The sequence below is a fragment of the Oncorhynchus mykiss genome, chromosome 16 (assembly GCF_057628025.1).
Source record: "Oncorhynchus mykiss isolate SJ-2025 chromosome 16, ASM5762802v1, whole genome shotgun sequence".
NCBI classification, from domain to species: Eukaryota; Metazoa; Chordata; class Actinopteri; order Salmoniformes; family Salmonidae; genus Oncorhynchus; species Oncorhynchus mykiss.
In genome coordinates this window covers 54,932,931-54,960,319 of record NC_143037.1, presented here as the reverse complement: position 1 = coordinate 54,960,319, position 27,389 = coordinate 54,932,931, and the positions used below count along the sequence as shown (strand labels likewise).

The following is a 27,389-nucleotide window of genomic DNA, read 5'->3' as shown; positions in this document are numbered from 1 at the left end:
AGTAGGTTGAGAGCTTCAAGTTCCTTGGTGTCCACATCACCAATGAACTATCATGGTCCAAATATACCAAGACAGTCGAGAAGAGGGCACGACAACACCTATTCCTCCTCAGGAGACTGAGACTGAAAAGATGTGGCATGGGTCCTCAAATCCTCAAAAAGTTCTACAGCTGCACCATCGAGAGCATGGTTGCATCACTGTCATGTATGGCAACTGCTCGGCTTCCGACCGGAAGGCACTGCAGAGGGTAATGCGTACGCACAGTGCATTACTCGGGCCAAGCTTCCTGTCATCCAGGACCTTTATACCAGGCGGTGTCAGAGGAAGGCTCTAAAAATTGCCAAAGCCTCCAGCCACCCTAGTCAGGTACCGCATAGCAAGCGGTACCAGAGCGCCAAGTCTAGGTCCAAAAAGCTTCTACCCCTAAGCCATAAGACTCCTAAACAGCTAATCAAATGGCAACCCAGACTATTTGCATTGTTCCCTCCCCATTTGTACGCTGCTACTACTCTCTGTTTATTAGCTATGCATTTTCACTTTACCTCTACCTACATATTACCTCAAACAACCTGTGCCCCCACACATTGACTCTGTACCGGTACCCCCTGTATATAGCCTTGCTACTGTTGCTCTTTAATTATTTGTTATTTTTCCATTTTCTTTTTACTTCAGTTTATTTTAGTAAATACTTTCTTAACACTTATTTTTCTTAACTGCATTGTTGGTTAAGGCTTGTAAGTAAGCATTTCACTTAGGGATGCACGATTTATCGGTGAGCATATCGGAATCGGAAGATATTAGCTAAAAATGGCAACATCGGCATCGACCCGATGTCAAAGCTGACGTGCATCCCTATACAGCGTAGGTAGATGACCTAATGACGCCACAAAAAGTACAGGGCTACACAGAACAAAAGCAGAGAAATACTAAGCACACACTTCCAACAACTAAAGAAGTTCAAGTTGAGCAGTCATTTGAAAGAATAAGAACATTTCAGCGAGACAACTCAAAGTCGAAATCCATTTAACGCAAAGATAATGGAATTCATTGCCCTTGACAATCAACCGTTCTCTGTCGTGGATGATGTTGGCTTTCGTCGACTGGTCGGGCACCGGTACATAGTGGAGTTTGGAGTGTGACTGTTTGAGGTTGTGGACAGGTGTCTTTTATACTGATAACAAGTTCAAACAGGTGCCATTAATACAGGTAACGAGTGGAGGACAGGGGAGCCTCTTAAAGAAGGTCTGTGAGAGCCAGAAATTTTGCTTGTTTGTAGGTGACCAAATACTTATTTTTCACCATAATTTGCAAATACATTCCTTAAAAAATGTTTTCTCATTTTGTCTGTCATAGTTGAAGTGTACCTATGATGAAAATTACAGGCCTCTCATCTTTTTAAGTGGGAGAACTTGCACAATTGGTGGCTGACTAAATACTTTTTTGCCCCACTGTATATATATCCTACCCTGCCTTTCTAAGGTCTTCGAAAGCCAAGTCAACAAACAGATTACCGACCATTACCAATCCCACCATACCTTCTCCGCTATGCAATCTGGTTTCAGAGCTGGTCATGGGTGCACCTCAGCCACGCCCAAGGTCCTAAACGATATCTTAATCGCCATCGATAAAAAACAATACTGTGCAGCCGTATTCATTGATCTGGCCAAGGCTTTCGACTCTGTCAATCACCACATCCTCATCGGCAGACTCGATAGCCTTGGTTTCTCAAATGATTGCCTCGCCTGGTTCACCAACTACTTCTCTGATAGAGTTCAGTGTGTCAAATCGTAGGGCCTGTTGTCCGGGCCTCTGGCAGTCTCTATGGGGGTGCGTCTGGGTTCAATTCTTGGACCGACTCTCTTCTCTGTATACATCAATGATGTCGCTCTTGCTGCTGGTGATTCTCTGATCCACCTCTAAGCAGACGACACCATTCTGTTTACTTCTGGCCCTTCTTTGGACACTGTGTTAACAACCCTCCAGACGAGCTTCAATGCCATACAACTCTCCTTCCGTGGCCTCCAATTGCTCTTAAATACAAGTTAAAACTAAATGCATGCTCTTCAAACCGATTGCTGCCTGCACCTGCCTGCCCATCCAACATCACTACTCTGGGCGGTTCTGACTTAGAATATGTGGATAACTACAAATACCTAGGTGTCTGGTTAGACTGTAAACTCTCCTTCCAGACTCACATCAAACATCTCCAATCCAAAGTTAAAACTAGAATTGGCTGCCAAACATACCCTTGTAAAACTGACCATCCTACCGATCCTCGACTTCGGCGATGTCATTTAGCAAATAGCCTCCAATACCCTACTCAATAAATTGGATACAGTCTATCACAGTGCCGTCAGTTTTGTCACCAAAGCCCCATATACTACCCACCACTGCGACCTGTACGCTCTCGTTGGCTGGCCCTTGCTTCATACTCGTCGCCAAACCCACTGGCTCCATGTCATCTACAAGACCCTGCTAGGTAAAGTCCCCCCTTATCTCAGCTCGCTGGTCACCATAGCAGCACCCACCTGTAGCACGCACTCCAGCAGGTATATCTCTCTGGTCACCCCCAAAACCAATTCTTCCTTTGGCCGCCTCTCCTTCCAGTCCTCTGCTGCCAATGACTGGAACGAACTACACAAATCTCTGAAACTGGAAACACTTATCTCTCTCACTAGCTTTAAGCACCAGCTGTCAGAGCAGCTCACAGATTACTGCACCTGTACATAGCCCATCTATAATTTAGCCCAAACAACTACCTCTCCCCCTACTGTATTTATTTATTTATTTTGCTCCTTTGCACCCCCATTATTTCTATCTCTACTTTGCACATGTTTCCACTGCAAATCTACCATTCCAGTGTTTTACTTGCTATATTGTATTTACTTCGCCACCGTGGCTTTTTTTTTTGCCTTTACCTTATCTCACCTCATTTGCTCACATTGTATATAGACTTATTTTTCTACTCTGTTATTGACTGTATGTTTGTTTCTTGGGGGAGGCTCACAGGGAGTATGGCTACGCCAGGTAGGAGACCTGCGCAAACTTCCTGTGCTTACCGGGGGGCTAGAGAGACCGGGCAGGCACCGTGTTATGCTGTGGTGCGCACGGTGTCTCCAGTGCGGGTGCATAGCCCGGTGCGTTACATACCAGCTCCTCGTATCGGCCGGGCTAGAGTGGGCATCGAGCCAGGTAAGGTTGGGCAGGCTCGGTGCTCAAGAGCTCCAGTGCGCCTGCACGCTCCGGTCAATCCAGTACCACCTCCACGCATCAACCCTCCGGTGGCAGCTCCCCGCACCAGGCTTCCTGTGCGTGTCCTCGGCCCAGTACCACCAGTGCCAGCACCACGCATCAGGCCTACAGTGCGCCTCGCCTGTCCAGCGCTGCCAGAGCCTTCCTCCTCTCCAGCGCTGTCGGAGTCTCATGCCTGTTTAGCGCTGTCGGAGCCTTCCTCCTCTCCAGCGCTGCCGGAGTCTCCCGCCTGTTTAGCGCTGTCAGAGCCTTTCTCCTCTCCAGCGCTGCCGGAGTCTCCCGCCTGTTTAGCGCTGCCTGAGCCTTCCTCCTCTCCAGCGCTGCTGGAGTCTCCTGCCTGTTCAGCGCTGTCAGTCTGTAAGGAGCAGCCAGAGCTGTCAGTCTGTAAGGAGCAGCCAGAGCTGCCAGTCTGCAAGGAGCTGCCAGTCTGCAAGGAGCTGCCAGTCTGCAAGGAGCTGCCAGAGCTGCCAGTCTGCAAGGAGCCGCCAGAGCTGCCAGTCTGCAAAGAGCTGCCAGTCTGCAAGAAGCCGCCAGTGCTGCCAGTCTGCAAGAAGCCGCCAGTGCTGCCAGTCTGCAAGAAGCCGCCAGTGCTGCCAGTCTGCAAGAAGCCGCCAGTGCTGCCAGTCTGCAAGAAGCCGCCAGTGCTGCCAGTCTGCAAGAAGCCGCCAGTGCTGCCAGTCTGCAAGAAGCCGCCGGTCAGCATGGAGCAGCCAGAGCCGCCGGTCAGCATGGAGCAGCCAGAGCCGCCGGTCAGCATGGAGCAGCCAGAGCCGCCGGTCAGCATGGAGCTGCCAGAGCCGCCGGTCAGCATGGAGCAGCCAGAGCCGCCGGTCAGCATGGAGCAGCCAGAGCCGCCGGTCTGCCAGGATCCGCCAGTCAGCCAGGATCTTCCAGATCCACCATTCAGCCAGGATCCGCCAGTCAGCCAGAATCTACCAGAACTGCCAGTCAGCCAGGATCTGCCAGTGCCATTTACCTGCCTGAGCTTCCTCTCATTGCCGAGCTTCCTCTCATTGCCGAGCTTCCTATCATTGCCGAGCTTCCTCTCATTGCCGAGCTTCCTCTCAGTGCCGAGCTTCCTCTCATTGCCGAGCTTCCTCTCAGTGCCGAGCTTCCTCTCAGTGCCGAGCTTCCTCTCAGTGCCGAGCTTCCTCTCAGTGCCGAGCTTCCTCTCAGTGCCGAGCTGCCCCTCAGTGCCGAGCTGCCCCTCAGTGCCGAGCTGCCCCTCAGTGCCGAGCTGCCCCTCAGTCCCGAGCTGCCCCTCAGTCCCGAGCTGCCCCTCAGTCCAGTGGGGACCTTGGTGAGGGTTACTAGGCCAAGGTCGGCGGCGAGGGTCGCCAATCAAAGGACGCGATACAAGGGGACTAAGACTTTGTTGGAGTGGGGTCCACGTCCCGCGCCGGAGCCGCCACCGTGGACAGACGCCCACCCGGACCCTCCCCTATGGATTTAGGTGTGCGGCCGGGAGTCCGCACCTTGGGGGGGGGGGGGGGGGTTCTGTCACGCCCTAGTCTTAGTATTTTGTGTTTTCTTTATTATTTTGGTCAGGCCATGGGTTTATTATGTGGTGTGTTTTATCTTTTTTATTTTTTTTGTAGGTATTGGGATTGTATTATAGTAGGGTTATCTAGTATAGTCTATGGCTGTCTGGAGTGGTTCTCAATCAGAGGCAGGTGTTTATCGTTGTCTCTGATTGGGAACCATATTTAGGCAGCCATATTCTTTGAGTGTTTCGTGGGTGATTGTTCCTGTCTCTGTGTTAGTTTGCACCAGTATAGGCTGTTTCGGTTTTCGCGTTACGTTTCTTGTTTTGAATTGTTCGTGTTTATTCGTTATTAAACATGTATCAAAATTACCACGCTGCATGTTGGTCCGCCTCTCTTTCGATAGAAGAAAACCGTAACACATACTCCTAGCTCCAAACACCTGACTCGAGAAATAAGCTGATCAACTACGTATGCAGCAGACGTGATACCCTCTGTCGTGGCATTTAAACGTCTGCTCAACAAAACTGCCGACACAGACCGTGGGGTTAAAACTTACAAAGTACTCGAGGCTGTGAACAAGCGATTCGGTGCCATTCTCTCTAAGCCTCTACTGTGTCGCCACCATGCTTGTGTGTGTGTGTGTGTGTGTGTGTGTTTATGACCTTTTTTATTTAACTAGGCGAGTCAGTTAAGAACAATTTCTTATTTACAATGACGGCCTACCCTGGCCAAACCCGGACGATGCTGGGCCAATTGTGCGCCGACCTACGAGACTCCCAACCACGGCCGGATGTGATACAGTCTGGATTCGAACCAGGGACTGTAGTGAGCTTTTTTCCCTGAGATGCAGTGCCTTAGTCCGCTGTGTGTGTGAGAACTTTTTAACTGTACTAGAATGCTTAAAAGGCCGCAAAAATCTTTCATATCTGTTATTGGTATCGCTTTTTGGGGGGCAAGGAAAATATGCGTATCGGCTAAAAATGCCATATCAGTGCATCCCAAATTTCACTGTCAGGTTGTATTTGGCTCATGTGACAAATCAATATTTGATTTGTTTTATTGGCACACACATACAGGTCAGCAAGCCTTGTAGCTCTATGGCTTGGAAAATGTGATTTGTTAATTTATACAATGGGCCCAGGAAGAGTACACATGAACTACCCATTATGACGTGGTTGTTTCTTTTCCACCAGGATGGCCAGACGAAGGAAGCCATCCAAGAAGCGCTGTAGCGTGAAAAGCTCCACAGTGAGCGGTGACCAGAACAATGTGGCCTTCGAGCAGGCGGAGGCAGACAATAGAGCCCCGGCTGGATGTGAGGGACCAGAAGGAGACACCTGGAGCCCCACTGTGGGGTTGCCGCAGGGCTCAGGGGGGGCCGAGACGGCGAGGAGGAGCAGCAGGAGGGAGACAGGGGAGGAGGAAGAGTCAGAGGGCCTCCTGCGGCTGCCGGAGATGACAGACACCTCCATGGACAGCGTTGGCCAGCCCCTACGTGACGTCATGGACCGGCTCAACGGTGCTCTGGATGGGGAGAAGACCTGGGGGCGACCAGCTGGAGAGGAAGAAGAAGAAGAGGAGGGGGTGAAAACCCAGCAGAGTTCCCTCCCCAGAAGGCCCTCCTCCACCAGCCTTGAAGCCAACCCGCAGCCCCCGGGGCAGCAGCCCTTTCGAGGGGATTCGATGGGTGAGCCGCCTGACCCGGAAGCCAGGGACCCCCCCCTGCTGCGCCCTGCTCTGGCCCCGAGTCCCAACTTCCTGCAGGCCCCCCCGGCTCCTGCAGACTTTTACTGCTTTACCCCCCACAGTCCAGATGCTGCTGCCCTGCGTAGTGGCCACCATGACACTGCAGGGCATGGCCAGTCACAGGCTCTTCTTGGTGGCCATGAAGTTGAGGCAGAGGCACCGCCAGGACAGGACCCCTCCCTAGAGGAGGAAGAGCATGATGAGGAGGAAAAGGATGAGGCAGTAATGGTTGAGAATGGATTGGCTGCTGGAGAAACTGAAGAGGAGACGGAAGAGGACAGGCTCAGTCCAACGGAAAACTCTCATCCTGCAGAATTTAAGTGAGTTGAGGGTTACTTAACACAATTTTAGGTGAACCATGAATGAAACCTTTTTTTTCATGGTGCAATATGTCAAATATAGATTTCTGGTTTCGAATTTAGATTTCTGGTTTCTAAAATGTTTTAATGTCCGTCTGATTTCAGGTTGTGACATAACAAGCAATGTATAGTGTAGAGAATCATTGTACCATCTAAACCGCTAAGAAAAACATTTTTAATAACCAGAAATATAGTTTTATAATATTGCTGTATGAAGCTGATATGAGTAAAATGAAACTTACGGAGGGGAAGCAATCATAATGAAAGATGTATAATTCACATTTCTATCTGAAATCAGTCAGGTCGCACACCAAATTACACAATGGACCTTTTTAAGTATATATTTTTTGGCAATACTTTAGCCACAGTGGTGTGCTGATTCTGTGTGGCCGTTTCAGGGTGGACAACAATCACCTGCTGCTGCTCATGATCCACGTCTTCAGAGAGAATGAGGAGCAGCTCTTCAAGGTAAGCCTCTGTTTCACTGTGGTATATTATGTTGGGGGGGGGGGGGGGGCATACATTATGATAATTTGAGCATTTATCATTGGATTTAAACCCTCCCTGTCATGGATTTAACAATATTAGATGCTTCCCTCCAATCCAAAGCATTTAAATCCTTAAAAGGGAGTGTGCACACTAGGAGAAGCATTGAGAATCGGGACGCTGCCACAACCATGTCCATTCTGAATACATAACTGGGGAAAAATTATTCAAATGTATTGGTGAATAAACAAGTACTATTAGTATGCTTTGCAGTGTATATTTAGAGTTTATATGAACCTTTTTTTAACTAGGCAAGTCGGTTAAGAACAAATTCTTGTTTACAATGACGGCCAAACCCTAACCCGGATGACGCTGGGCCAGTTGTGCGCCACCCTATGGGACTCCCAATCATGGCCGGTTGTGATACAGCCTGGATTCGAACCAGGGTCTGCAGTTATGCCTCTAGCACTGAGATGCAGTGCCTTAGACCGCTGTGCCACTCGGGAGCGGTGCAGTCCTGAGTGTTTAGTTCTGTCTGTTCCCAGATGGTGAGGATGAGCACGGGTCACATGGAGGGGGACTTGCAGCCTCTCTACCTGCTGCTGACTGACTGTTACATCTACCTGCTGAGGAAAGGTGAGGGTTTACTGCTCATCACGCTCTCAGATACTCTCTTTCTTACTGTTTCTATCTATCTCTCGCTCTCTCTGTCTCTCTGTCTTTGTGTGATGGTCATTACATTTATATTTAATGGCTGCCTTTGACTTTGCTTGTCATGCTCTATCCTATCTATCTACAGTGCATATGGAAACTATTCAGACCACTTGACTTTTACACATTTTGTGACATTACAGCCTTATTCTAAAATGGATTAAATACATTTTTTTTCTCATCAATCTACACAATACCCCATAATGAAAAAATGTTTTTTAGAAAATTTGCAGAATGTATTAAAAATAAGAAACAGAAATACCTTATTTACACAAGTATTCAGACCCTTTGCTATGAGACTCAAAATTGAGTTCAGGTGCATCCTGTTTCCATTGATCATCCTTGGTGTTTCTACAACTTGATTGGAGTCCACCTGTGGTAAATTTAATTGATTGGACATGATTTGGGAAGGCACACCTGTCTATTTAAGTTCCCACTTTTGACAGTGCATGTCAGAGCAAAAACCAAGCCATGAGGTCAAAGGAATTGTCCGTAGAGCTTCAAGACAGGATTCTGTTGAGGGACAGATCTGGGGAAGGGTACCAAAACATTTCTACACGATTGAAGGTCCCCAAAAACACAGTGACCATCATTCTTAAATTGAAGATGTTTGGAAACACCAAGACACTGACTAGAGCTGGCGGCCCAGCCATACTGACCAATCGGGGAGAAAGACCTTGTTCAGGGAGGTGACCAAGAACCCAATGGTTACTCTGACAGAGCTCCAGAGTTCCTCTGTGGAGATGGGAGAATCTTCCAGAAGGACAACCATCTGCAGCACTCCACCAGTCAGGCCTTTATGGTAGAGTGGCCAGATGGAAGCCACTCCTCAGTAAAAGACACCTGACAGCCCACTTGGAGTTTGCCAAAAGGCACTTAAAAGACCCTCAGACCATGAGAAACAAGATTCTCTGGTCTGATGAAACCAAGATTAAACTCTTTGGCCTGAATGCCAAGCATCACGTCTAGAGGAAACCTGGCATCATCCCTAGGGTGAAGAATTGTGGTGGCAGCATCATGCTGTGGGGATGTTTTTCAGCGGCAGGGACTGGGAGACTAGTCAGGGTTGAGGGAAAGCTGAACAGAGCAAATACAGAGAGCTCCTTAATGAAAACCTGTTCCAGAGCGCTCAGGACCTCAGGCTGGGGCAAAGGTTCCTTCCAACAAGACAACGACCCTAAGCACACATCCAAGACAACGCAGGAGTGGCTTCGGGACAAGTCTCTTATTGTCCTTGAGTGGCCCAGCCTGAGCCCACACTTGAACCTGATCTAACATCTCTGGAGAGAACTGAAGATGGCTGTGCAGCAACGCTCCCCATGAAACCTGACACAGCTTGAGAGGATCTGCAGAGAAGAATGGGAGAAACTTCCCAAATACAGGTGTGCCAAGAACACTCAAGGCTGTAATTGCAACAAAGTACTGAGTACTTTCCAAATGCACTGTAGATAGATAGGACAGAGCGTGACAAGCAATGTCAAAAGGCAGCCATTAAATATAAATATTTTGCTCTGACTTGTGTAAATGTGATATTTCAGTAGTTTTTGCTTTGTCATTATGGGGTATTGTAATACATTTTAGAATTAGGCTGTAACGTAACAAGATGTGGAAAAAGTCAAGGGGTCTGAATACTTTCCGAATGCACTGTAGCTGTCTGTCTGTTCATCCCACACTTAAACACTCTCTCTCTCTCTCTTGCTCTTTCAGGTGCAGCGGAAAAGCCCTATACAGTAGAGGATGCCATCTCTTACAATGAGTTGGACTTTGTCTCTGTAAGTTGTCTATACTGCTGGGATATGTTGTCTAGTGTCAGGATTGTCTGTGAATTGTTTCTTGTAATGTCGAATGGCTGCAAGGACACAATACTTTTTCTTCAAGTTTTAGCTTTAGGGTTGTCTTGGTCAATGTTTAGCTTCAGGGTCACAGTGTCACAATGTTCATGAGGTCAGATGGTTCATGATGAGTTTACTAGATTCGCGTTGTTCCAGTCATTGTTTATGGGAATTCCAAGATGGCCGGCAATCTTGCAACCAATTTGAAAACTGTTGACTGTGACTTTCTGTCATTCAAATGTTCAAATGCAAATTGTAGTAGATCCTTCATAGACATATGTGCAGCGGTAGCAATTTACCAAAAGTAAAATCCCAACGCTTAGTTTATGGACTAGAGTCTTGTAATGAGTTTCATTTTCCAAATAGTGTTGATGCCACCATATCATTTTATGAAGTACTTTGGACTGTATGAGGGAAGTGCATGAAAGATGCCTTGAAGGGATACTTTGGGATTTTGGCTATGAGGGCCTTTTATTTACTTCCCCAGAGTCCGATGAACTGACTCTGGGGAAGTGACCGGAAGTCTAAAAAAATGAAAAGATTACTTTTATATTGCACATTGCCTCCACCTAAAAAGCTGATGGACAGAAGAAGGGAAAACGACAAGAAGGAAATTATTGTCAATGTCCAGTCCACTAAGTTGTGCTGTGTTATTGTCCCTGTCCGTCTCTCAGGTGGGCTTGGACCAGCAGACATTCCTGCTGGTGTGCACCAACAGAAGACGGCAGTTCCTCCTGGACACGGCCGACTCATCGCTTACTGTGTGAGTGCCTCCTCTAATCTGCTCTCCCTCCTTCTCCCTGGCGTCATCTCCACAGTCTAAAATGGCTTCCTCTCCCCATCTCCTTTCCTCCATCTGTGCTAATTCTAAAGGACTGGACTGTGGAAAGCAACTTCCTAGTTGGCATGCTCTCGCTTATGTTTCCATATCAGTACGAATGAAGGAGAAGAGAAGCAGAATAAGTTACTCTTTATCCCTCCCCCTCTCTTCTAACCCACCATCCTCTTTTTTCTTTCTTTCTCTCTCTTCCCCAGATGTTTTTTGGCAGCCCTGACGTCGGCCATGATAAAGGGGTGCAGGGAGCCCCCCTACCCCTCTGTGCTGACTGACGCCACCATGGAGAAACTGGCCCTCACCAAGTTTGTCTCCCAGGAGTCCCACTGTGAGGTGAGGACCACCAATTTTTGCTGTCTCACTTAGCTGGGCCTGCACACATCCTTCATTTCTAAAATATACAAATAAAGACATTTCATTTTGAAAGAATGCCTGTATACTGATTTTATGCTCTCATGAAATGAAGTCTTATTTTGATTGGAATCACATTACAATACACACTTAACTCTCATCAATCATGGATCTGATGGAGTGGTTATAGGCATAGCTATGACTAGCCACAGACATCACCAACTCAATCAGTATGCTCAACACATGTACAACAATGTGTAATAGACAAGGGATACACTTGTGTAATGATGCGTTGTGTCTGTGTAGGTATCTCAAGTGATCATTCGCCTGTATTCTTTGATTCACTGGGAGGACCCCATGGATGTGACTCTGGCCACCCAGACAGCCCTGGTGGGCGCTGGGGACTCGTCCAGCACTAAAGAGGGCCCCCTACTCTACAGAGCATGCACCACCTACCTGGGCAAGGAGCTGTGGAAGAGCTGTTACCTCGTACTGAGGTATGTATTGGCAGTCATAGGCTTTTAGAGGAACAATATGCTGAAATCACTCTGCCATTGCCTGGTTGCTAAAGTTCTAAACTGATTGCCTAATTTCTGTTTATGTGATGAAACAAGCAGTGTAGAGAATCATTGTAACGTCTAAACCTCTGTGTAATATATTTTCAATAACCAAAAATATTGTATCTTTAGCTGTTTGAAGCTAGTGTACAAAATCGAAAGTAAAAAAAGACGCAAAAACAAAAGTTAAGGACGGTAAGCATAAACATAACACCCATAAAACAGATCTATCGCTTATAAGACTTTCAATGAGAATGACGGATCTATAACTCACATTTCTGTGTGAATTTGGTTGGGTTGCCCATAAAGCTACATATTGCACCTTTAATAAACCCATATAATAAGACATCATACAGGCTCGGAATTGCTTATAACAAGTAATAAAGCATTGTACCTGGATGCGTTTTCCAGGAAGTGTTACTGATATATCTGCCTTCTATTACGTTTGTTATAGAATGTAATGTGTAACTTTACTTGAACAGGTTGAAGCACAGCTACAGTAACACATTCCTGTTCTTATTTTAATGTAACTGCAATATTCAATGTAATAATATAATTATACATTTGCACATTTCATTGTGCTCAAAGCAAGATTATAAACTGGGTTGTTCAAGCCCTGGATGCTGATTGGCTGAAAGCCATGGTATATGAGGCCATATACCACGGGTATGAAGCAAAACTACTTATTTACTGTTCTAATTACATTGGTAACCTTTTTAAGATGGTAATAAGGCACCTCATGGGTTTGGGGGGCTAACAGCTTAGCCGTAGTATATTGTCCATATACCACACCCCCTTGAGCCTTATTGCTTAAATATATTTCAGTATGTGTTCCTCTTGTCCTTGTTCAGCAAAGGGGTTCTCTACCAGTATACAGAGAAGACTGATGGGACACCACTAATGTCCATCACTATGGGGTAAGGCATGCACGCCGTGTTACTGCTCATCCTCCAACATGTGTGTTGTGTCTGTTTATGAAGGGATTATTTCCACAAGGGAATGGATCTGTGCCTAGCGCTTTTATGGATCAAGTTGTTTGGACAAATGCACTGGGTTCAAACGTAGGTGATTGCACTTATTTTGCTGAATTTTCCAAAGTCATAATTTGATGACCCATAGTCGATACCCATAGTCGGGTATCTATCGCTATGAAAATATATATATTTTTTGTAAATAGTAGGCTATTGACTTTTCCTATTTTCATTGTTTGACCATCTTCTGTGTGCTCTCTCCCACCCTTCCTCGCTCTCTCAGGGGTGAGTACTGTGGAGGTTGCCGGCGCTCCAACAGCACAGAGCAGCCTCATGCCTTCCAGGTGATCCTGACAGAGCGGCCTCCTCTGGAGCTGAGCGCCGATAATGAGGGAGACATGGCCGACTGGATGCTGGTGCTCTGCCAGTCTGTCTCCAAAGGGGTGAGGGCATACACACACACGCTGCACTCTGACACACATGCACACTGCACCGTGAGAATAATGAGAGTGAGCATGGCTGACCATGCAGATTTTGCCATGCTATAGCCATGAGGGGAAGAAAACCCTACTAGATTAAAAACATATTTTTGCATGAACTGTCCCACACCATGTCATTCCCTATCTCCCAACATTGAGTTCAGTTCCTCCAGGTTCAATCAAAGATTCACTGCAGACAAGGGATCTTTCTCTGATTTTTAAATCAGAAATATGTTTGTTTTCATTTAGTTCATGGTTTTTCTACATAGAATTGTTGTTGTTTTTGTACCGTCTATGTCCAATCTTTTTTTATATAAACATTTCCGGGATAGAAAAAGGTTTTCAGTGTAAACTTAAACGATTAAAACGATATAAAGTATGTCGAAATCATAATGGACCTAATATACTTTTTCAAAAAGATCTTTGAGAACGAACAATATTTTTGTCATTGATTTTATGTTGAGTCACTCGGGATAGCATAAGCCATGGCAAAATGTGTAGAATTGCAGGAAATTAGCTTTAAAATAGCACATTTTCTCTCGGCCCCATGGAAAGATCTGAAAAATTGCAGGAAATTTGCTTTAAAAGATACATTTTGCAGCCAACAGGAGGGCATCTAAAACTGCATCATTGGCCACAACCCTGCCATGCCCACCACCTAAGCCAGATTTTGGTCCAGAAAAAAACCTGTCGTTTTAACAGTAGCTCTGAAGTACATAGGTTAAGTATATCTGTATTTTATCAATAAATTAGACTGGTTTCCCTATATCACCCCCCACCATAGCTGTTTTTATTCTTTAAACCTCCCTTCTGTCTTCAGGTGATCCCCCAGGGCGTGGCCCCCACACCGTGTATTCCTTGTTGCCTGGTGGTGACAGACAGGAAGCTGCTGACATGCCACCAGGACTGCCAGACTAGCTTCTTCCGCTCGCTGGGCGGAGCTGATCTCTCTGATGTCACTGCTGTCAGTCTGGAGGACGACAAAGAATACTGTGTTGTTGTGAGTCCCCTCACGCCTGCCTTGTCCTCACTTGCCTGTGCCCTCTAGTCTTTTCTCTTTGTCTCAATTAAAATTGAATTTGTTCTATTGAACATGCCACCACTATAAAAGCATTTTAATTAAATGAAGAATCTTGTAGATCAGTGGTTCCCAAACTTTGTTTGTAGTCCCGTACCCCTTCAAACGTTCAACCTCCAGCTGTCTACCCCCTCTAGCACCAGGGTCAGCACACTTTCAAATGTTGTTTTTTTGCCATCATTGTAAGCCTGCCCCACACACACACACTGAGTTTTTGTCACAATTCGGCTCGTGTGAAGTCACAAGCTCTTATAGGACCAGGGCACAAATAATAATATAATAATAATCAATAATTTTGCTCTTTATTTAACCATCTTCCATATAAAACCTTATTTGTTAATCGAAAATTGTGAATAACTCACCACAGGTTAATGAGAAGGGTGTGCTTGAAATGATGCTCATAACTTTGCAATGTTGGGTTGTATTGGAGATAGTCTCAGTCTTATTTAATTTTCCGCACACAGTCTGTGCCTGTATTTAGTTTTCATGCTAGTGAGGGCCGAGAATACATACATACACCTTAGCCAAATACATTTAAACTGTTTTTCACAATTCCTGACATTTAATCCTAGTAAAAATTCCCTGTCTTAGCTCAGTTAGGATCACCACTTTATTTTAAGAATGAAATGTCAAAGATTTATTTCAGCTTTAATTTCTTTCATCACATTCCCAGTGGGTCAGAAGTTTACATACACTCAATTAGTATTTGGTAGCATTGCCTTTGTCTGTATTGCTCTTGCCATAATTATTATATTATTATTATTATCTCTGTATATAGGAGTTTGCAGTGGACAGGGCTCAGTTCCTGCCTCCCTGGGTGTTGTACTTCAGCGGATGTGAGGAGAGAGACCGCCTGCTGGAGGCGCTAGAGAGTGCCTGGAGAGACATTTTCCAGGTAAGGGAGAGAAGGATCGAAGAGGAAGGGGTTTGAGACAGGCAAGGATAACAGTAAAAAAGGATCAGCTCAATAACATGATTTCCCTGTGTCTCTGTCCCTCTCTTGCTCTCTTTGTCTCGCACTTTCTTTTCAACCCTCTTTTCTTGTGATCCAGGTGTGTCTGCCTCGTAGGAGGGTGTCAGAGCCGTCGGTGCAGAAGCATTGTGGCGAGGCCTTGGCTCTGATGAGGAGTGCCTGGCAGAGAAGTGACAGCCTGGCCCGGGGACGTGCCCAGAGAGAGCCCTGGTGCTGACAGACAGGTGGATGGACAGGCTTTCACTAACACTCCTATCTATTCCTACTCTACACATCAGGGTCGTAGTCAATTTCATTCAAATGTTATCAATTCTGCAATTCTGCAATTCTGCAAAAAATATACCATTATTTTCTATGTGGATTTGTTCAATTGTCAAATTTAATTTCAACTGGGTGACTGAGTTTGAATGGAATTCACACCAAACCTGTTACATATAATTATGACAACAGCCATATAGATAGAGGGAAACGCACTCTCTGTTGTGTCTACATTATGAAGAGTATACGGTAAGTTAAGCATATGAGGATGTGTCTTCATGGGATGTTGCGAGACACAGCAGTTTGAATCTCCGTTCACACTCCTGGCCTTCACAAATATGTATGTAGGGCTGTGACAGTCATGGCATTTTGGATGACGGTTATTGGTCAGGCAAATGACTGGTCACTGTTTTAATCGTTTGAGTAGCAAAATGTTTTTTATATAATTTTTTTTTTAAACTCTTTCTCCTCTCCTTCGCTCCTTACTGCACGTGCTGCTGCTGCAGAGATGGGGTCATTGCCTAGGCAACTAAAGACTGTTGCTAAAACGTCTTGCTTCTTTCAGCAAGGAGCAACAAAGTTTCATCATGTTGTAAAGAGTCCATGTTACCTCTGAAAGGGACTCAACTGCACAATGCCTGTGGTCCTGTCTTCAGTCGGCTCATTCAATGTAAAAAATATATATATACATATTTTTTACTGTTATTTTATTTTCATGATTGTCTTCATCCGTAATCGTCAGTTACACAATTACACAGTAGTTGTGCCAGCCCTATATGTATGTATGTATGTATGTATGTACGTTCTGCTTGACTTTCCTCTTCTCGTTGAGTCGGCCGTCAGGGGAGGAGGTGCACTCGTTATAGAATAAGACGTTCACTCACATATATGAGGTTCTTTTGAACCTTAACCAACACACTACATGTCTAGTGCGTATGTAAAACACGGTATAGTATTGAATTATAGTATTGTATTTTTATCAATCCTTACGCAAATGTACATTGCCCATCTCTCCATGAATCCAGACCTACATTGATTTAGTCTTTTATAGGTTTGTCTGTTGTCAAATACCTCAAACAAAACCCTTCTCTCCCATGCAAAGGTTGTGATAGTTATTCTTCAGTCACTTGAAGTGGCATACACTATTAGTTACAGCACTCATCTCTTGCCTTGGTCGGCCATCTTGGTTTACCATTGGGTTTTCCACCTTTTAGTAATGTCGGGTTGGATGGTCAAAGTTAATATTAAAGTATCAGAGCGGAGAATGGTCTCAACCTAGCATGGATACACTTTTAACAAAAAGGATGAGAGGAGAGAGTAACTTGCTGTTGAATGCGAGATTGCACATTGCTTTTGTGTTTCAGCCGTGGTGATTTTATTTGAGGGTATTGATAAGTTCATTGGGGTTCTGTGCGAAGTTCATGTTCAGTGCTGCTTTTAAATATAAGCACAAATGGGAGCAAATAGTTGTTCATTTGTAACACGACTTGTTATGCGAGTCTAATTGTATGCAATTTATAAAGGGGATATATTTGCTTTTATTTTGCGTGGTTTGTTCTAGTCATTTGGCACACACCTCTATCCTTTGAGGGGAGTGTCTGTCATTGCATTGTATGTGTTGCAAGTGGCCTGGTCAAGATGTGGGATATGTCAATGTTCTACAACAGGTGGAGGCATCAGTGCATCCCTACTTTATTGCACAACCTGTAGTTTTATTGCTCTGGAGACTCTGTTGCGCAATGACAGACCATTGCTTTTAGTCCAGTAGTTATAGTACAACCAGTCCATATGCATTAGTAAATAAATAAAAAGCAGTTTGACTAGAGATTACACTACTTTATTCATATGATTTGACATTGCATTAATCCAATTTACCCCTTACAATGTATCCCCCACATAATTAAATGCAAATCCTCACATTAATTTGTTTGATAATGTAGCTAATTATGTTATGTGAAAGTAAGATTTTTGTGTTACTGTTGACAAGAGGGGAATTTATCCAATGCCATGGCTATCCTGAAATTGCTCAAGGGCAGAGTGATGCTAAGACTTTAAAATGTATGCCAAACAAAAAACCAGTGATAGCAAAGTTAAACAAACCATACAACTCTGCACAAGGACTACTTTGAACTATTTCCACAGAACATTTGACAAAAACACATCTACTTGAACAGTAAATGTGTTTGTCAAATTTTCAATCAACATTTTTAAAAGTCGTCGTTATGGTTTGTTTAATTTTGCAATCAATTTTTTGTTCACCATAGATTTTTTTAAAGTGAAAAATCTTGAGTCTCAGGATCACTCTGTTACTGTGGAATTTACTTCAATCATCAGGAGGTTTCTGGAGGCTTTCAGTTTAATTGCCTGTTGCTCCTAATAATCGCGTCCTTTTTCATTACCTTCATTTGATTGGTGATAATGACCTCAGGCCCTGTTTTGACCAAATAAAGTACTACTCTTGAATGTGGCCTTATACTGCTGCTGGCTTCTAATCGAACATGATTAAAAATCAGTGAAATTAATTTGCTGGGTTGTGAATACACAATGTGTGTGTTCCCTGTCCTCAAATTGCATTATAGTAATAGGCGTAATTACTAAACATTCTCTGCTTTGAGCATTTTAAGTGCCACGTGGTCTTGCCTCTATTCTACTGTTTCTGTAGGCGTGGGAAGCCGACATCCCAGAATTTTGCTTCTCAGGTTAGAAATGTTACAAATAATTTAAATGTAGTAGCCTAGATCCCATGCAGAAAAGACCCAACACCTCAAGCCAGAGAAACCATGTCCTACATTTTAGTTTCAAGTGACTTCCGCTATTTTATATCCCTTTTATTTTGTTGGTACTTATCCCTTAGTTTTCTAAGCAGTGGAGTTAGAGAGCTCAATGGAAGTAAGAATGTTAAATTATGTTCTAGAGAAATGTACAATTGCGATACTTAAGTATTTGAAAGGTTTGTCAATATTTGATTGAGGAAAGGAAATATGAAGCATCTTGGATTCATATCCAGAGTTAAGTGAAGTTTGTCTTTATGAACAGTAATTTAAATGTTGGACATTGCTGGCCAATGGTGGATTACTTCTTTTGATTGACTACTTGTGAAAATATGTTTTTATATCTATATATATTCTTCGTATTGTGTTTAGCTGTCTTTTTTTATTTGAAATGTATGAAACTAATGGGATTGCTCTATTGTATGATAACCTGTGATCATCACACTAAAACCTGCATGTATTTAGTGTTTTTATATTGCTAATAACGAATGTACAAAAAACCTTGTGAATAGAACAACATGAATAAAGAAATTCAAACCATAGCTTTTCAACAACTAGTCTTTGTTTTAATGACCTTAACACGGGTGTTCTAAGTTATTGAACAAAGTCCCTGCCGTCTGTGGATGCCTGGCTTGTAACTATGACTATGGAGAGTAAGGACTAGACTATTCTCTCAGCAGCCTTTTTTTGGTTTCCTGTTTTGCTTCGGTTTAATTTAGCTGTGTTTTTGTTTGGATTTTAGTTTCTTTGAAATTAATATAAGGCACCTTTTTTAGGGTCTTTGGAAGCGCTATCTAAATCCCATGTATCTATGTACCGGAATGTAACAGTTATTAACTGTGGTTACTACTAAAGCATTCTTGTGATCAACACCATGAGGGATACCATGTCCAGAAGCCCCCATAACCCCTTTGAACTTGTAGATCAGAAAAGATTGGATAGCTAAGGATAACAAATATGGCACTGAGCAGCTTGATACAAAACTTTGATACATTACAGATTGGGATCATTGTAGTTCTGAATGCAAAATAGCCTAATAATATGTGAAACAATCTTACAAGTCAGTTGCAAAGAGTGATTGGCATGTCTATGTCCTCAATTGTCGTTGTCTCCCCAATTGGCAAAGTATCAACGAGGATTGTACCCCAACACCAAAACCAGGATACAGTGGCTCTGAGAAGTCCTCTGACAAAAAACTATGGAGCAGAATCATGGAGGAGTCAGAGATGCTGTAAAAAGACAGAGTTCCTGCTTTGTGATCTAAATAAACCCCTATTCTAGGGGATGAGACCTTGGCAGTGATCTTGGTTTCAATGTTATCGTGCCATGCTGAGTAACTGGTGTCAGAGCACTGTAAGCTCCATGACTTTACATTGTACCCCAGGCCACACGCTAGTTCCCTGCCTCCCCTCTGAATGCTCTCATAGGTCACTCCAATGAACACTCCTTTGCCTCTCCAATCTGCCTCCCAGTAGTAACGGGCACCGGTCAAGCCCTCCCAGCACAGCACTTGTTCCCAGAAGTCAAAGGTCTTCGGGAGACGTGACCTGGTCCTGGATTGACCTCTGGACTTGACCAGAGTCACCTTGCGGTTCTGGTCAGAGAAGCACAAGTTGCGGTGTGCTGTATCAGTGTCTAGAGTGAGTTGAAAAGCATCTGAACAAAAAGAGACAACAGTCTTCACTGTTCAGGTTATTCTCTTTCACATTCCTTCTTGTTAAAACTAGCCTTACTGTACATACAAAGCCATAACTCTGTCACAATGACTCACAGTGTAAGAAGTCGGGTCTGGTCTTTGGAATTCCAAATGTGAAATCTCTGCTCACTGGAGAGACGAGTGTTAGTATTTTAGTTAACAGATTGGGCATTCGACTAGTTGTAGAGACACTACCTTAGGGTCCACATTTAATAATAACATTCAATAAATAATATTCTGCAACGAAAATAAGGATGCACTTACTGCTCCATGCTTTTTGCAATCGCACCGGTGGCATTGGCTGGCATTCAGAATGGGCTCTTCTCACTTGAAGAAAAAGTGGAAAATCCATTTCATTTTCATTTTTGGTGTGCAGGAAAAAGGACTATAGAGGCAAATGTCTTACCTTGCCTGCCCTGAGGTTTGGTCATAGGTATTGGAGATTCCAAAATGTACACATTTGCAACTGCAAAGAGGATCAAGAAATGCCCAAATAGGTTATTGTAAGTTTGTATTCTTGTATTATCTTTCCATTTAAACAGAACCCTCCTTCATTCACAGACTGAAGAAAATCTCACCGCTGCCACCAATTTCACATGTAAAACGTTTAAGTTACCTTACTAACCTGCTTGTTTAATCTTTTCTAAGAAGTCAACATTCATGTCCTTAAGCAGCTCCTTGAATTCAGTGATAATTGACATCACAGCTCCAAATGAATGTCTTTCACTGATAACACTAGGTTCACAATCCGGCAGCAGGCTGATGGGTTGCCACCTCTACAGAGACCAGAGAAGCATTAATCAATCCGTTTTTTTTTTTTTTTCTTCTTTTGGTATAATTTCAGTTTTTGGTCTCATACCTTCCTTATTATGTACTGTTACGAAACCAATAACTGGCCTGCTAATATCGTTGCACTCACTAAGTCTAGGGGTCTTAGTTAACCTAATTTGATGTGTGCATAAATGTGAGAAGTAAACGTGCGTGACGAGGTATTGAATGTACAGTCGTGGCCAAAAGTTTTGAGAATGACACAAATATACATTTTCACAAAGTCTGCTGCCTCAGTTTGAATGATGGCAATTTGCAAACACTCCAGAATGTTATGAAGAGTGATCAGATGAATTGCAATTAATTGCAAAGTCCCTCTTTGCCATGCAAATGAACTGAATCCCCAAAAAACATTTCCACTGAATTTCAGCCCTGCCACAAAAGGACCAGCTGACATCATGTCAGTGATTCTCTCGTTAACACAGGTGTGAGTGTTGACAAGGCTGGAGATCACTCTGTCATGCTGATTGAGTTCGAATAACAGACTGGACGCTTCAAAAGGAGGGTGGTGCTTGGAATCAATTCTTCCTCTGTCAACCATGGTTACCTGCAAGGAAACACGTGCCGTCATCATTGCTTTGAACAAAAAGGGCCTTCACAGGCAAGGATATTGCTGCCAGTAAGATTGCACCTAAATCAACCATTTATCGGATCATCAAGAACTTCAAGGAGAGCGGTTCAATTGTTGTGAAGAAGGCTTCAGGGTGCCCAAGAAAGTCCAGCAAGCGCCAGGACCGTCTCCTAAAGTTGATTCAGCTGCGGGATTGGGGCACCACCAGTACAGAGCTTGCTCAGGAATGGCAGCAGGCAGATGTAAGTGCATCTGAACACAAAGGGAGGCAAAGACTTTTGGAGGATGGCCTGGTGTCAAGAAGGGCAGCAAAGAAGCCACTTCTCTCCAGGAAAAACATCAGGTACAGACTGATATTCTGCAAAAGGTACAGGGATTGGACTGCTGAGGACTGGGGTAAAGTAATTTTCTCTGATGAATCCCCTTTCCGATTCTTTGGGGGATCCGGAAAAAAAAGCTTGTCCCGAGAAGACAAGGTAAGCGCTAACCATCAGTCCTGTGTCATGCCTACAGTAAAGCATCCTGAGACCATTCATGAGTGGGGTTGCTTCTCAGCCAAGGGAGTGGGCTCACTCACAATTTTGCCTAAGAACACAGCCATGAATAAAGAATGGTACCAACGCATCCTTCGAGAGCAACTTCTCTCAACCATCCAGGAACAGTTTGGTGACGAACAATGCCTGTTCCAGCACGAAGGAGCACCTTGCCATAAGGCAAAAGTGATAACTAAGTGGCTCGTGGAACAAAACATCAATATTTTGGGTCCGTGGCCAGGAAAATCCCCAGACCTTAATCCCATTGAGAACTTGTGGTCAATCCTCAAGAGGCAGGTGGACAAACAAAAACCCACAAATTCTGACAAACTCCAAGCATTGATTATGCAAGAATGGGCTGCCAAGTCAGAATATGGCCCAGAAATTAATTGACAGCATGCCAGGGCGGATTGCAGAGGTCTTGAAAAAGAAGAGTCAACACTGCAAATATTGACTCTCTGCATCAACTTCATGTAATTGTCAATAAAAGCCTTTGACGTGTATGAAATGCTTGTAATTATACAGTATTCCATAGTAACATCTGACAAAATACCTAAAGACACTGAAGCAGCAAACTTCGTGGAAATTAATATTTGTGTCATTCTCAAAACTTTTAGCCATGACTGTATATGCACCCATGAGACTGCCACTTTACTTTAGGCCCAGGGCCAGCTCTTTCTTGACCTGTTGGTCGGTCAGTCCAAGCTGATTATTATTTGTTCAGATGGTGACGAAACATAAATATGTACAATATAATATGCCCATAGAACCAGCAGCCGCACAGCTTTTCCAGCTGGAAAACTGACTGAGGCTGTGTTTAGATGAGTGATGCAAAAACCATCATACAGTCAGCATGGGGGACAAGAAAACAAGAGAAGGTGGCGGCAAAAGCAAGCCAGCGTGACGGTACGCGTTGCTATGGTGATTTCCCTTAAACAGTGCAAATCAACACCCAGCAGAAAACAACGCTAAGGCAGATGTTGAAATATTTTAACTCTGGCGGCAACTCCCGTCTACCGTGGCTGCTGACGCCATTCACCGCCAGCCTCAACGGCATTTACCGTCATATTCTCATTGAAAACAATGTCATCCTGTTTGCTTTCTACCTCATACCATCTAAATGCAGCATTAATTGCGTGCACCTGTCAGCTTATAAAGACTTGGCTCAGCATTGAGACCCGGTTGGCACTACCACCTGGGGGATGGCATGTGTGTGTGTCCCAAATGGAAGTTACCTGGAGAAAGAGTATTCTGTCTTGTGTTTGGGCGAGTTTCTCCAGATCGCTGTTTCTCCTTTGCAGTGTTGTTATGTCCTGTCTCAGTCGTGTCTCTGCTCTTGCTGCCTGAGCAGCCAGAGTCTTCTCCCTATCTTTGATCGAGTCCCTCACCTCTGCTCTCCTCTTTTCTAGGGAGTGGATCAGCTCAACGAAGATCATGTCACTGACCTCCACTGCAGCTTGTGCAAATCCCTACAGGGAGTGGGAGTACAGTCAAACATGGGCTCTATTCCAATATCCACTCTACCATAGTACTACTTAGCAATGGTCCGGGCATGCATTCTAAGTGGTATGTTAGTATGAGAATGGGAACCTACATGTCATATTCTGTTTAGTCGACAGCATCCTAGTTGTTTAGTCAATAATTTTATGTCATCATCAAGGCTCTATTTTGGAACATAGGGTACGTTAATGAGGAGGACCATCCTCCTGCCTGGACGAGCCTCCACTGGCACAGCATGCCGAAGGGTGGCAAACTGAATGGTGGCTCAGTAATGTTAACTACTTTTTTGTAACTCACTTTAAGAGATCCCGCAGCCTCTCCCAGTTGTGTCAGCAGCTCCTCTTTCATCTGGAGTTTACTGTCGGATTTGATCTGTTCCACTGCCAACAGTGCCTTAAGGAACAAACCCATACATTTCAGTTAAGAAGGCCATAATAATTCTCACTCCAACATGCAATATGGTAGGCCACACTGACCTAAGAACAGTAGGTTTGAGTTAGAACTGTATTCAAAACATTGCATACTGTCCAACACCTACCACTCTCGTTCCAACAGATCATACTTTAATTTACTTTAAATGTTACACTTGTGCATATCTAGAGGTCTTGTTCATGGAGCTACTCACTGACAATATTTATCTAATTATCCACATACAAATGAAAACCCACCTGCTGCTTGACAATTGACAATTCGCTATGACCCCTTGCCGTTCCTCAAGTTATAAAGCGTTAACGTTAGTTGCTTACTGGACCTTGGCAATATGTGTGAAATTTTAACTAGTTATAGTTAGCTAACAAACAAACTACTGTGAACAAATGTTTTCCCTCTACAGTATATGGTTAATTTTCAGAATGAGATAATTAGGTGAAAATTGGGCATTGCTTGTTATTAAACAAGTGTAGCTGGAGCTGGGCCTGGCTTAAGATGGATGTCACCATAGAGGTGAAAGGAACACCATAGACTTTCCCTCTTTCTCACTTTTTCAATACAGTGGATAAGAAGGGGTATGCCAGCTGTACTCTCTGCCTGAAAGAGATCAATTATTCCAACAAAGAATGCTGGCACATTGTAGAACAGATGTCCATAGGCAGAAAGTGTACAATGTAATAATTTGCAGTGTAGCCCAAAGATATTGCTTTTGTGTTGAACTTGACAGTAACACTTGGGTGTGAATGGGATTATTACATTTTTTACTCAGTGAACGTTATTTCTGCACACATGTAGTTTTGTGCACTTGATCGATGTCTAGTGGCCACTATTATAGAGCAAAAATAGATAGTATATTTGTTTAATTCTATTTCTACTTTTAAAAAAAATAAAATATTCCCATAGTGCAATATTTAGATGCGTGTGGTCACAAGCGTTCTATTATAAAGAATGTCATGGCTAACTGCAATATTTGTGTATTGTTCTTTCTCAATTGCAGTAAAGTCTAGGCAACAAACAACATTGGATTGCTTTCTTTACATTTTTTTCAGCTGTGAGTTAGGTTCACATTAACCACTTTTTATTTTACACACAGACTGATCATGTAAATCATATTATTTTTAGTTTAATTAGTTAACCTGCATTTCCCCCAAGCAGGGATTTTTTGCATGTTTCAGTGACCTTTTTGGGCTCTCAGCAGTTTGCATCCCTGGTGCTTCTGTAACAGATGGTTATCCAGGTGGACTCTAAGGTGAGACTGGCAGTAGGACAGCTTACACCCCCGACGGGCCTTGACAGACTTTGCCTTCCTCCCAGCCTCTACACGAGTGCACACCACGTCTTCAGTCGAGCAAAGTAATCTACTTTAGCTTCTCCACCATCTTTTCCAGCATTGTGTTCTTAGTGTGGGGCACCTGCAGAATGTCTCTCGACAGTAAGGACAGAAGGAATCTTCGTTGCTGCTGCTGATACTACCACTCTCATCCAAGCATTTTCTGATGCAGTCGAGGCAGAAGTTGTGTCGACATGGAAGATGTCAGGGTGTTCAAACAGACTGGACAGCTGATGTCCTCCCTTGTCCACGGCTTAGAGACCATTTTGTCACAGTGTATACATTTTTTTATAAATAATGTTGTTTTATAACACCGGTTCAGCATGAAGTTTTGTGACTAATGTTACCTATCAGGAAGTGTAACATTCAGGACTCATGAGGGATGAACCAGTTTGAGACTTACTGGAAATAAGAGCTCCTTCTGACACGAGAATGCATGCAACACTTTTAGAATGCAGTTGTACGGTGTACGTTTTTGCTAGTTTCTTCATTGTTGTCTCGTGTTTGGTGTCATGGTAACTATAGAAAAGATGACCTCGTAGTTTTTTTTTAATGCGCACAAAGGATCTATCGTTCCTCCTTTTTTGTAAAAGCATGAGACCCAGCATGAGTGGCACTGACACTGTCTACCCCTCTCCCTATCCTCCCCCTATCCCTTTCTCAAGTCTAGAAGCTCACTTACAATATTTATCGAATGTCCTTTGGATATGAAAACCCACCTGTTTCTTGGCCTGTTCAGTCTCAGCGGAGACAGTTTCGTGGCTTTTGTGTTCCTCAACTGCACACAGAGAACAGATACACCTCCTCTCAAGTCTGCAGTACATGTCCAGCGGTTTGTCATGCTGGGGACACAGCTTCTCCAGTTGCAGCTCCTTGGCCACCACACCCACCAGAGTGTGCTTCTGTAACAGAAGGATATCCAGGTGGGCTCTAAGGTGAGACTGGCAGTAGGACAGCTTACACTCCCGACAGGACCTCACAGCCTTTGCCTTCCTCCTGGACCCTAGAAGAGTACACACGTCACACACCACGTCTTCAGGCCCATCGTACGGATACCCAGGAGAGGTATCGAGTAAAGTCATCTTTAGCTTCTCCACCATATTTTCCAGTATTGAGTTCTTAGTCAGTGTGGGGCGCAATCTGAATGTCTCTCGACAGTAAGGACAGCAGGAAACCGCGTTGCTTCTGCTGCTGATACTACCACTCTCATCCCAGCATTTTTTGATACAGTCCAGGCAGAAGTTGTGTCCACATGGAAGAGTTGTAGGCTCTGTTAGGGTGTTCAAACAGACTGGACAGCTAATTTCCTCCTTTGTCCACAGCTTAGAGGCCATTTCGTCCAAGTGTATAAAAAAAAAAATACTGTTGTTTTATAACACTGGTTCAGCATGAAGTTTTGTGACTAATGTTACCTATCAAGAAGTGTGGCAGCTTGTAACATTCAGAACTCCTGAGTGATGAACCAGTTTTAAACTTACTGGAAACAAGGAACTCCTTCTGACACATGAGAATGCACGCATCACTTTTAGAATGCAGTTGTACTGTGTAAGCTTTGGCTTGTTTCCTCATTCTTGGCTAGTGGTTGGTGTCATGTTTTAATGAGCACAAAGGATCTGTTGTTCCTCCTCTTGTAAAAGCAGGAGTCCCGGCATGAGTGGCATTGACACTGTCTCCCCTTCTCTCCTCCTCCCACCCCCCTCTCAAATCTAGAAGCTTCCTAGAAGCTCAGCTTTATAACCCCTCTCTGGCGATTGTTAATATTTCACACTACCCCAACCCCCTTCCACCTCTCTCTCTCTCTCCCTATGTTGTGACTGCGGTAATGGGGGAGGGGTAGAGATGAAAAGCAGCAGATGGAAAACAAAAACCAAGAAGCACGTGTGTTCTTCTGAATCAGAACATCTCTGCAGTTTTCAGGCATGAAAAATCTATCCCAATCCAACTAACAAAGCCCCACCCTGGTCCCTTATGTTAAGACCGTATCTATGTACTGGTGTATTGGCACATTTGGCAATACCGATAAGTGACTTGGCTGTGAGAGAGGTGTGGCCAAGCTGAAAGGGCTGGGCTTCTTCTATTGGTAATATTAATTATTCATGAGTATGTGCCAGTAAGAGAACCAATACACACATTGTGTGTGTTAATGAAGACTGGGGCAATACACTCCGACAGAAAGATCAGAAAACTCCCCTCCCCTCTCATATGCCCTACAGCATTCACCACCCCTAAGATAATGCTGGTCCTCTCCCTACCCTTTAAAATCTTACTGAGTAGGTGTTACATTATTTACTGGTGTAAGGGCATGTCCATGTTTCCTCTGCTGAAAGGGATGGAGAAAAACTCTGCTTCTTTTTGG

General features: G+C 44.1%; 2 protein-coding genes across 6 annotated transcripts in view; one reads left to right on the top strand and one right to left on the bottom strand.

Moving 5' to 3' along the window:
- plekhm2 (pleckstrin homology and RUN domain containing M2) overlaps window positions 1–24,721 on the top strand; it is a 32,009-nt gene extending 7,288 nt beyond the window's left edge. For 2 of the 4 annotated variants that reach the window (XM_090203318.1, XM_090203320.1), the window contains 13 exons: window positions 5,933–6,805; window positions 7,243–7,312; window positions 7,876–7,966; window positions 9,749–9,813; window positions 10,548–10,636; window positions 10,909–11,041; window positions 11,366–11,556; window positions 12,468–12,533; window positions 12,871–13,030; window positions 13,887–14,066; window positions 14,923–15,039; window positions 15,197–15,341; window positions 23,184–24,721. In XM_090203318.1, the coding sequence (XP_090059444.1) occupies window positions 5,933–6,805; window positions 7,243–7,312; window positions 7,876–7,966; window positions 9,749–9,813; window positions 10,548–10,636; window positions 10,909–11,041; window positions 11,366–11,556; window positions 12,468–12,533; window positions 12,871–13,030; window positions 13,887–14,066; window positions 14,923–15,039; window positions 15,197–15,334 (2,173 nt within the window). In that variant the 3' untranslated portion in view covers window positions 15,335–15,341; window positions 23,184–24,721. Of the gene's footprint in view, window positions 1–5,932; window positions 6,806–7,242; window positions 7,313–7,875; window positions 7,967–9,748; window positions 9,814–10,547; window positions 10,637–10,908; window positions 11,042–11,365; window positions 11,557–12,467; window positions 12,534–12,870; window positions 13,031–13,886; window positions 14,067–14,922; window positions 15,040–15,196; window positions 15,342–15,881; window positions 18,689–23,183 lie in introns of those variants that run through there. The other 2 variants (XM_021566373.3, XM_090203319.1) reach the window with 1 other exon arrangement.
- Window positions 17,191–26,598, bottom strand: LOC110492236 (E3 ubiquitin-protein ligase TRIM16-like). 2 transcript variants are annotated; one of them, XM_090203321.1, is made up of 8 exons: window positions 25,753–26,598; window positions 23,572–23,667; window positions 23,010–23,243; window positions 20,468–20,618; window positions 20,249–20,308; window positions 20,107–20,169; window positions 19,918–19,971; window positions 17,191–19,740 (listed from the first exon to the last, which is right to left on the bottom strand). In XM_090203321.1, coding segments are annotated over exons 1-8 (1,275 nt in total). In that variant the 5' UTR covers window positions 26,368–26,598; the 3' UTR covers window positions 17,191–19,738. The 2 variants fall into 2 exon arrangements, with proteins under 2 accessions (XP_090059447.1, XP_021422050.3); XM_021566375.3 differs by having other exon boundaries at window positions 18,691–19,802.
- Window positions 26,599–27,389: the final 791 nt, after the last annotated feature.